Here is a 12,133-nt window from a genome sequence, read left to right on the forward strand (position 1 = left end):
AAACATTTATCTTTATATATAGACATAGAGGGGGAGATAATTTTCTGTGTAATTCGATGTATTTTTAATATTATAGGCAATGATAATAGAGTTTTAAGATGCTGTTTAATATTATGGCAATGATAATAGAGTTTTAAGATGCTGTTTAATATTATAGGCAATGATAATAGAGTTTTAAGATGCTGTTTAATATTATAGGCAATGATAATAGAGTTTTAAAATGCTGTTTAATATTATAGGCAATGATAATAGAGTTTTAAGATGCTGTTTAATATTATGGCAATGATAATAGAGTTCTAAAATGCTGTTTAATATTATGGCAATGATAATAGAGTTTTAAGATGCTGTTTAATAACAAAGATAAAAGAGGTTTACCTATCAGAATATTTGGCTATCAGCTATTTAATAAAATTCAACTATTCCTGAGATTTTGAGAATTCGACGATCTTCTAATCTCGTATCAGCTGGATTACTGAGAGTCCACTGCAATAAGATTATCAACAGAAATTGACAGAACTATAATTATGAGTGAAATTATTCTTATAATTAATTTCCTTGAAGAAAGCTCAAATTTGAGAATCTCTCACTGTTTTAGTTAAATTGGGCATGAGTTATTGGGATCTAAAGCCCTTTAAGTCGAATCAACATCTTTGAAACAACTTGTATTCATAATCATTGTTAAATAACTTATTCCTATTTGGCACAAAATTTCCCTTATTCATTTAGTATGGCTGGACAACAGATCGCCAAACGTCGGCGACCCTCCATTGCTGATGATGAGATTGGCGAAGCGTGGGGCAATACAACCAAGGATAACGATGATGAAGGTATCATGGTTGATGATCTGTACATTCAGGCCGATGAGACGGATATTGTGCCTGAAAAGGAAAGAACCGGATGCTGGCATGGTTGCATGCGTAGCATTAAAGGTGAGAATATATATTCTGTGTTTTCCAGTATATTCATCATTTTCTTGACCTTTCACATTCATTGCAAAGGAATACTAAACAATAATTTGTAATTATTGTTTTGTTAAAATTTCTTTAGTTATTGTTACAATAATGTTACAATTATCAGAATGCTTCAATTTCCACACTTTAAGAGAATTTTGTTTTATTTATATTATCATCCCACAAATGCTAATTTGGGACGAACCTCGTTATTCTGAATTGGAATCAAATGAAGAAGATGGCATATAATGAGCATACTATTGCTCTAAACTTTCAGGTCCTAATTATGGAAAAAGGTTTGACCTTCAATGTTGGATATAAAGTGCCACAGGTGCACATTCTCCACAAATCTTTGTTTTAACCCTCCATTAGGATACCAAAATTAGTTTACACCAGGACATTGCATTTCCTATTTTGTAAGAAGGAAATAATTTATAATTAATGTCTTTAAGTTGCTATCCAGTGAATAACAGAATCGATAAAATCATAAAGATAATTTAAATGTTTAGAATACAACTTAAAAGATTAAAAATTTGAAGTTATGTTGTACGTGCTCCTCCTCTTCCAATTTAAAGATTGAAGCACTCATAAGAATTTTATGCAATGATAAATAAATAAAATCACCGGGGAATACTGTCAATCATTTAGAAATCCCATCAAATTGAAGCTGATTCATCAGGAACATTGGTTGTACTTAATTTCAGATGCATGTTAAAATGTAATTTCATATCCATGGTCTCGCTAAATTAATAGGCATTAAAGCCACTTTAATTTAATGATCTTACTTAAATTCTATTTATTATATACATGAAGGCTTCTAATGGAGACTAATCCTATCAAAGAGCTATTAAAATCTTTAATGCTTTATAAATTTAGAGGTATTGCAACTTCACTTTTTTATGCGTCTTGTAAACCATATTGGTATTAAACAAAATCCGACTTTTAAATTTCCAAAATTGTTTTTAAGAAATTGGTAAAATTCTGGGACAATTTGCTTGGCTACTTAATTAGTATCATTAAAAAGATAATTTTTTAATTTTTAAAACGAAAATATAAAATTTATTTCTGTCTAGTAATATTTCTGGAAGTTATTGCAAAAAATCATTAAGATGCCAATTAATTTTTAATTAATTAAAATTTAAAAGCAACTACTTACTCCGAGGTGTACATTTCTTGCCTCCTAGATATATATGTACAAAATTTGGTATTTATAGCTCAAACAATCTAGCCTGTATAGCACCAACAATAAACATTTATCCTTATTATAAGTAGAGGTAGAGACGGAAAATTATTTCTTTCGTATAATACCCAAACATTAATTATTATAACTTTTACAATAATGAGAGAATCAAATTACTTTTCTCTTAACACTTCATATATTTTCAGCTTACTGTTATATATCATTAAGGCCATCCGCTTGGTGCAAAAACTACGTATATTAACAAATTTGACTCTAAAAGAAAATCATATCTATATAAAAACATAAATTTTGTAATTATTTTTATATATTGCATATCTAACCTATCTTATAGAAAGTTTTCATATATTTTTAATAGATGTTTATAATATAAAGATTTTGAAAACAATTCTTGTACTTTAAATATTTTATCAATTACGCTTGATCTTTGCCATCCTTCTATTTATTTTTATTTTTATTCTTTTTCTAAATTTCTTAGATTTTTTACTTAATTGGATATTTTGAACAACATTTTCGAATGTTCGAATTCTGTTCTATCATAATAAACAGAAACATTTTTAACACAAACTCTTTAATACATATGTTTAAATGACTATTGTAACATTTCTACATTTTTTTTGATAGATGAATTCTTTTCAAATAGAATTCTGCTTCAAGCTCCACATATCTTTTTTAGATAAATTTTAGGAATTTTTTTCCAGTCAATTGGAGATTTTTCTTTTATTGCTAACAGTTTTGCCTATACAGATTTTAGATATAATATTTCTATGACATTTACAGTTTTCTTAAGTAACAAATTGGGAATATATTCTAGAACTTTCATTAATCATTTTTCATAATTATGTTTTAATTTATTATTAATCTACAAAAAACATTCTGTAATTTAAAAAATGCTATGAAAAAGCAGACGATAATTTTACGTCTAAGCAAATAACTATAGAAAAATAAAACTATTTTAATCTAAACTATTTATATATATATATCATTAAAAGCGTTTCAAGTTGCTCCTCATATACCACATTACCTCTTTGGTATCATAGGAAAAAAAATAACATATTGAGCATAAAGTTTTCACCTTTTACAGTGCAGAAAATCCTTGCCTTAACGACGTAATTCCCTCTTTCGAAATAATGTAATCCAAGGGAATCAAATAAACATTAAGTTTCTAATAAAGAACACTAGTGTGTTTATGTCAGTGGGTCAAGTATAAAGACGTAAAAGTACTTCTATGACTATCACAAGCAACTTCAAGTCAACCATAAACCAACTCTATGAAAGCTAACATTAAAACTCCTTCATTTTCCTTCAGTCGTTAAATGTTTATTCGAATTCTAAGCAATTTTCCACTGACTATAACACATGTTTTAACTAACATAGTAAACTTGATATGAAAAAGCCACTAACAAAGAACAGATTTAATCACTTTTTCAAAACGTTGACGACGTTTTAATTTCGTTGTCATGGCGACAAATATATTTTCGCCGTTTCACACCGGTTACCACTTCACACAATCATTCCTAGAACGCCTAAGTAGAAAAAGTAATCACGGAATCATATTTAAAAAAACAAAAACAAATGAAGTGTATACGTTATAATTACAATGAATTTCTCTTTCATGAAGCAAAGCTCTATGTTTATTCTTGTTTTTAATAAAGACAGAAAGATTAAAATGTTGAAAGTATTTCTTATTCTTTGTTAAATATTTGTTTTGTTTAAGAACACCAATGAAGACTATAATCCAGTATAAGAAATCCTATCACTTATAAAAATATTAAGGTGTGTAATTGAGTGAGTTTTATTTGCTAATTTCTCAAATTTTAATATAATTAATTTTTAATAAATTTAATAAATTTTTAATAAAATAATTAATTTTTGAATATTTGCATAAATAACGTGAAATTTTCCATCTTTTTTTTCCCACATAATGGAATATTAAAACAATTATAAAATATTTCTAAATGAATAGATTACTTATTCTCTATTTCAGGAATTGCAACATATTGAGAAATTATTATATTAAATTTGAACGAAAAATGTGCTTTAAATTTTAATTTATGGGAGTTTTCGTAAGAAAATTTAAAATGTTATAAAAAATTAAAATTTGAGAAATTAGCAAATAAAACTTTAAAATAGTATTAAAACGTATGTAAGTACAGATCTAAAAATTTATTATACATTTTAATTATATTGTGCGTGTATTATTTGATAAAATTTAATGTATTTAATTAAATAATATAAATTAATAATACTTAATATAATAATTATAATATATATAATATTAATATAATAATTACTTCTATAATTATAATATTAATTAATAATACTTAAATTTAATGTATTTAAGAATGTTAATGTATTAAAAAGTGATAATCTATACTTACAATAAAGCTCAGTGTGTGTGTGTGTGCGTGTGCGTATGCGTGTGTGTGTGGTGAATAAAGGGAATTTTCCTTCGTTCTTATTTTAGTGTAAAAATTCTTACCAAAACTAAAAATATTCAAACTTTTTATGTAATAAATGATTATCGAAATTTAACAAAACAACGTTTCTTTTTTTTTTTTTAATAAAAAGCATCTTTTTTTTCTTTTTTTTTTTTTTTTTTTTTGTCATTTACATAGCCCAATAGTATAAACATTCAACCACAAAAGGAATACTGAGCGGAAAATACTAGAATAAGAGATAATGAAGAAATTTAAACAAATCCGATTCCAAATATCGTATAACATTGTGAGTGACTAAATTGTTTGAATTCGAAATTAAAATTCCTTTTCAGCTAAGCTATATAAAAGATATCCAAATCTTTTACAATGCCCAAATTTTTGAGCATAAATTAATTTATACGAAAATCGTCAGCAATTTACATTCCGATTGGACATTGAGTCTCCTCAGAAGGCCTCCATTCAATAATCGCAATGTAATGAACTAACATGAAAATAATTGAATGAGAGAATGGAAATAAGAAATTGTTTATGTGAAATAATAACCAAAAAAAGATTTAAATATATTTTATTATAAATAGCTTACAATAATGTAAATGATACTGCTTGAATTTAGCATTAAAATTCAATTTTCAACCAAGCAGTGTTTAAAAATATATCCAAAACATTTACAATAGCTAAGCTCCGATTAACACGAAATATGAATGACAACGAGCTTCCTGCAGATTGAACTTTCAGTTATTTTTCTCAGTGTAATGAATGCTTCTCATACGATATTAATTAAATGAAAATATCGCCGAATACTTTTACCTGTTGCCCTCAGGGATTGTAATAGATCATTTTTATTATAACAATGCCGAATGTGAAAATGCATAATGACTATCCCCAATAGCTCATTTTCTAACAATATTCATTCCCACAATTTTCTAAGCTTATATGAATGTAAAAAGGGTAATCGTGTAAGAATTAATGCTAATTTTACCAAAGAGCCAAATTTAATTGAACAGCCATTCTGCCTGGAGAGCGCACAGGGTCATCTTCGATGAAGTCTCTAACCCGGATTCTTGACAAATTTCATTTTTGCCATTTTTATATTTAGCCCTCTTAAAAGCAATCCCTGATAAAGCCTCCAGACCGATAATCTTGATTTTTGTCTTTTTCACATTTAAAATTGATGTCTACTGTCCATTCTAAAATTCAAAAACATTCCGCGCTTTTGCGCATGCGCGAGGATGTGTTTATTTAGTCAAAATAGGGGTGAGAGGAAAGATGAAAAGAGGAGATATTTACATTTAAGAATAAGATGAACTACGGTTATACGCGGACATAAAAGCAGTGAATAAGTCATAATATTGTGGGGAAAATATACATATTCACAGAAAAATACTTTAGAGCAGTTTTTATTTACCACAAGGAACTTTAAACTATGATTAATAAATAAAAGATTTTCATTCTTGAAATTCGGTCATTCGCATTTTTACAAAATGGTAATAATTCTTCATTTTAAAACATTTATTTCTTTTATTTGTAATCGAATTTTTTGGATGACATTTTGAGATGAACAACGATTGATAATCTCTGTCACATTTAATGATATTAAATAGAATATTCTTCGTACTACTCTTGAAAGCGTTTTTGACACTTAAACTAGCCATTTAAGGAATCATTGCAATTTTGAGTTAAAATGATATGTTCAGAAATGACACGACACTCACATACATGTGGAAAAAATTTAAGGAAATAGCATCTAATGGAGCAAAAATCAAGGTCAACGAATGATGAAGAATTCCGGAAATGCGCTCATCCTTAAGCATCATCACCCTTAGCAAGATAGTTTGGTGAATAGCATATAAGCCAGTTAACAACTACGCCGCACATGCAATTGCTTTTGCATAATGGTTTAGTTACTGGACTGCGAACCACAAGGTCCCAGGTTCTATCCTAGCGCATCACATATCACTAAATTGGTGACCTCGGACGATGAACCTTCAACCTTCGTACAGCGGTTGTGGCGCCATCTACCCACAGCAAACCAAAGTCGTCAGACTCACTTGACGCAGCAACCCAAAGTCGTCACACTCACGTGACGCAGCATCAGAAACCACTCACCCACACACACTTGCTACTCAACTGGGTACAGGCGCATTAGACAACAGCTACTAAAATACATTACCACTCAACAACCATATCGTTCGTTTCACCTCCGACTCACGGGAGGGAGAGTCTGTGGTGAATAGCATATAAGCCAGTTAACAACTACACTGCACAGACAATTGCTTTTGTATAATGATTTAGTTACTGGACTGCAAACCACAAGGTCCCAGGTTCTATCCTAGCGTTTCACATATCACTAAAATAGAATTGCCGAAATGTGATAGTGTCAGGATACTGAAACGAACAGTATGTTTATATAACTAATATGTCTTGTATCATGAATGCCTGTGTTTTTGTTTGCAGGAGTGTGGGCCACTCGGCAAATGGCTGCCAATGGGGAGACAGATCGGGAGTGGTACGTGAAGACAACCATCAAGGAACTGGTCATCTACTTAGTTTTTCTTACGATACTGTGCATATGTGAGTATATGGTGATAAGACCCACGTCATTTTGTCTTCTGTCCAAATATCTTCTTCTTGTACTTATTTTTGGCATCTAACATCATCAAGAATATCAAGTTTCATAGAAATTAATGAAATATAATTTTTTCGATGCCAAATAGATATATATCTCACCCGATTTAAGAAAGGTAGGAAAATCCATATCCGTATCCAAACACAAGAGGGCTTAAGGTTTTCTATTCTCATTCCATTAACCTTGCAATATATTTGGCATTCAGGAATAGTAACTTCTTTTAGTAAAATATGTTAGATAGTATTTTAAAATTATAAATGTATGTATTGCATCCCTCTTTTTTTTTACCAAAAGCATTATATAAATGCAGTAAAAATATGAGTTCAAATCTACCCGTCTCATAAATTGACTTGAAAAGTATTTTTTTTAAAATTATTCTAGAGTTAAAACATTCTGATATGAAAACACACTGATATTTCTAACTGTATCATCTATCATCTCTTATCTAATCACATCATTTAAAAAAGACATTTAAAAAAACGACATATCATCTGACCTAAACAAATTTTTGTATATATTTTATTCATTATACTCAGGTACATTGAACTGTGACGATTTATTAAAATTTCTCCTTAATCGATACGAATTAAGCATGGGTGTTTTTCATCAAATCCTTCTAAATTACAAGAAAATTTCAAAAGAAACATTTTATTTTAAGCTAGAAAGATTGCTTTAATTCTAAAAATAGTAAAATTCCTTCTTTGTTTGAACTATCAATGTCCAAAAATAGCATGAAGAATTTGGATGCCAGAACGAATAGCATTGTTTACTTCCGGATGATTTCCGTTGATTAGCAACTTTATCTTTCGCTTTATTAGATTCTTCCCGAGTGAGTCCTAATGCCACTTCTTTTATGTATCTAGTGACTTTCGGAATGATGAGTCCTAATATGTATTACTTGACCAAAGTCATCAGTGAGCTATTCCTGGAATCGCCCTACGAAGATACCAGAAACAATGTCAAGGGATCAACACAAATAATCGACTTCTGGAGGGTAAGATTTTTTTTTCCTACCTTTTTAGTTTTTGTTTCATTTCTATCAATGACTTCTTTTAGTATTCATCAGCTTAACAGCATAAAAATATTCTCTAATTAACAAGTTTTCTCTTACTTCCTTTACTTTTTTTGCTGGCAGAGATGTATTATAAATCAATCTCGAAATATGGAGATATTTTGAGGTTTTTAGATACCTCTGAGTCAGAAATATATGTTTGTGTGTAATGATATCTCTAAATATAAAATAAATCCTAATTAATTTCCTAATTTTTATCTTAATTTAACCCATATTAACTTAATTCTAAAATGTCGTTCTAATTTCTTGATCCAATTCCAGCTTTTTCATTTAATTAATGCTACACAAGCTTTATAAAACTACTAACATCGGCAAGTTCCCACACTGCGAGTGAAGGGATAAAAATCTGTCGAGCTACGCAAATTATTTTAGAAGATACCTATAATCCCCTTACCTAAATCGCCAAGCGTAAAGAAATCCCTATAAGAATTTCATAATAATCACCGGGGGGGGGGGGTAGTATTCCGTTCTTTTTTGCTCTTGTGTCACGCTATGACTGACGTAGCTCGACGGTTCTTTCTTATTCATAAATTATGTCTCCCTGGATGAAATAAAAGCGAATTTAAAAAAATTAAAAGTGTTTTTTCTCTCTTCGGCCATTTTACTGTTAAATTTTTTTTTTTTTTTACATTTTATATATATCTATGGGATGCGTACCTAATCAGGCATCGCCATCTATTATCCAAAAGAGAAGATAGAGTAATGCAATTGCTACATCCCCCCCCTACACCACCTAAAACCGTTTCGGCGAAGTGGTGTGATTTTGGATATTTTTTGCCTTTGATTGAAAAGCCATTTATTTCGCAATTACTGAAATAAAATAGGAAAATAAACAAGAAAATGTGAATATAAAGGATCAGTTATACACCTATCCTCTGCTTTGAAGATACAAAAAAAAATAATCTTTAAAGTAGGCAGAACACAAATTATTTAAATCTCCGGGGATTTTTTTAAGAAAGCAAAAAAAAAAAAAAATCAAGTAGGAGATAAAATATATTTTTAGCAAAGGAAAAAAAAATATTTATGTTCAAAATAATTTTATGCGTAAATATTTTAGATGAAACCAACATAAAAACGGAAATTAAGCTCAAAAATATATAAATTTTTAATTTTAACTGCAACTTCATATACACACTTTATAAAGAAAGACAAATGTTTAATTTTGATAAACAAACAAAAAAAGATATGTCTTTGATATAGCAACAAACAATTGTGATTAAATTTGCGTAAGTAGAAAAATTTAGCTCTTCAGAATTCTTAACCAAAAAAAAAAAAAAAAAAAAAATTAAATAACATGCTGAGAATCAGAAATAAATTTGCACACTTTATACGGTTAAAAAATGGCATATGCTGAATCATTACTCTGAAAATAAAATAAATCTATCAAAACAGTTCTTTCGTTATACCAAACAGAAGGAAAAAAGAAAACATATTCAATACTTGTTTAGACTAATCATTTTGGGAGCAATGAATCAGGAATGCCTAATGAACGACTGACGTCTCCCAAGGTCAAATGCTGCATTCTCGGCTTGAAGAGAAACACATCAGATAGGATAAATCAAATCCGATTTGAATAGAATATAGAAATACTCAACCTTTGAAAAATTCTATATGGAATAACTTAATTATTTAAAAGATACATTCTTACGCTCTTTTCAAGGATTGAAATCAAGTAACAACACAATACAGATATTTCAATATCTAAACTTGCAACGAAGAATATGCTATGAAACTTAGTAAGAAAGAAGAAGTAACTTGGAAAGTAATACATATTAGTAGAAGTAACTTAGAAATTAATAAATATTAAATAGTATAAAAGCATTTCACACAAGACGAAGAATCTTGATGTATTCAAACATGAAGAAATGTGGTATTTCAACGAATCAAATGCTGGATGCTGTTGAATTTGAACAAAAAAAATACAGACATGTTATGACACTTTTCTGATATCGATCAGGAAAGAGCCAAAAACAAAACTGATGTATAATAAATTTTTAGTGCTGTAAATTGGAAAAAACACACACACTCCTTCTTTACTGGATTTAAAAGCAGATTTTTGCTGGAGATGCACAAATAATAAGTGACGAGACAAATAACGAATAACAAATAACGAGTGGCACAAGTGTGTCCGTTTAGAATTTAAAACTGAATGCTGGAATATTCCTTGGGTCATCAACGACGCGAAGATGGCAGACGCTGATTTATTTTGAGGCCTGGATGTCTGGAACACAATGGTGAACCGTTCTGGGGATGGGAAAAATTATGCCTTGTGTCAGGACGACACGTTTCATTTTCGTTTCATAATTTGCTGCTGGCGGGAAAATGTTCTTGCTATCGTCGGGACGACTTAACTTTCGTTTCATCATTTCACAGGAACACAATGATGAACCATTCCCGAGATGAGGAAAATTCTTCTATGTGTCAGAAATTCTTTTTCGTTGGGCGCCAAAGTGGTGGAATGAAGATCATTATGATCCATGCTGTGGAAGCAGGAGGACACATGTTTTCAGGAACATTTCTTTAGAGATCACATTTCACACAAAACAGAAGACAAGACAATAAAGCGCGCACACCTTAACGGAACATTATCTCTTTTCATTTCTTAATATTTGCAATCGCAATGCACGATGAGATGAGAATCTAATCTGGCATCGCCATCTATTATTCAGAAGACAAGAAAGAGCAATGTAACTGCTACATGTGTGTGTGTGTGTGTGTGTGTGTGTGTGTGTGTGTGTGTGTGTGTGTGTGTGTGTGTGTGTGTGTGTGTGTGTGTGTTGCTGACAAAATATGAAACGTCGGAATAGAATGCCTAGGCATTCTATATATAGACCGGACGTTTTTAGGCAAAGTATGAAATGTGAGAATTATGACATACTTTGCCTAGACACTGTATATAATATCTAAGTGTTCTGTGTAATGACAAATGCTATTTCGGCAACGTATGAAAAAAGCTCCTGATAAGGCTATAATATAAAATTTATTGCATGAGGAATTTGTTAATATTAATCAATTTCAAGAACAATTAATAGAAATACAAAGTGACCAAGCACTTCGATACAATTTCTACAAAAACACTGAATATTTATGTGCTTTCTGGTTAAAATTAAAAACCGAAAAGCCAATCATTGTTAAAGAAGCCCTAAAAGTATTATTGCCCTTTTCAACAACATATATGTGTGAGGCTGGATTTTCGGCTCTGTGTGTAATCAAAAACAATTACCGGGAACAAGTTAAATCCTGAAATAGATATAAGGTGCTCCTTGACAAGCATTCAACTGAGGTTTGAAGATCTTTCAAAATGTATTCAAGCACAAGGTTCTCATTAAAACTGTATAACTTGCATTTAAAATTTAAAAGTCTTAACATATGTATTGATATTTCTTTTTTTTTAGGAATAAGTTAAAATGTCAATTATTTTCAAAAAGTTATAAATATATTTTAATTTGGTCAATAAAAATTATTAAAAACACTTGATTATTAATTAAATTTTCCTTGGGTCGAAAAGTACTTTTGTTTATCTTTATTATTAAAAAAATAAATAAAAAATTTGTAAGTTAAAAAAAAAATCATCATCGTAGGATTGAAGATTTTTTAAAAATACGATCTAAAATAAAGCAATGAAAAAATTTTGACTTTTTCTCAAATATTTCTCAAATTTGGGTCGCGGCTTAAAAAGGTTAAGAACCACTGCAATATGGTAATAATGGTGATGTGAAAAGAGCCTTAATATTCCTTTTAATATCCTCGTTACTCTAGAATGTGCTTTGACCTCCTAGCCAGTTCTTAAATTCTGAGAAGAGGTGAAAAATCATTCGGCTCTAAGAAGTCGCGTTCTTGATGAAG

General features: G+C 29.8%; 1 protein-coding gene across 1 annotated transcript in view; it reads left to right on the plus strand.

Moving 5' to 3' along the window:
- LOC129989217 (polycystin-2-like) overlaps positions 1-12,133 on the plus strand; it is a 47,933-nt gene that overhangs the window by 4,489 nt on the left and 31,311 nt on the right. The window contains exons 2-4 of the mRNA XM_056097597.1: positions 727-929; positions 7,044-7,160; positions 8,079-8,209. Coding sequence (XP_055953572.1) covers positions 728-929; positions 7,044-7,160; positions 8,079-8,209 — 450 coding nt within the window. The 5' untranslated portion in view covers position 727. The remainder of the gene's footprint in view (positions 1-726; positions 930-7,043; positions 7,161-8,078; positions 8,210-12,133) is intronic.

The sequence above is a fragment of the Argiope bruennichi genome, chromosome 10, assembly GCF_947563725.1.
Source record: "Argiope bruennichi chromosome 10, qqArgBrue1.1, whole genome shotgun sequence".
NCBI classification, from domain to species: domain Eukaryota; kingdom Metazoa; phylum Arthropoda; class Arachnida; order Araneae; family Araneidae; genus Argiope; species Argiope bruennichi.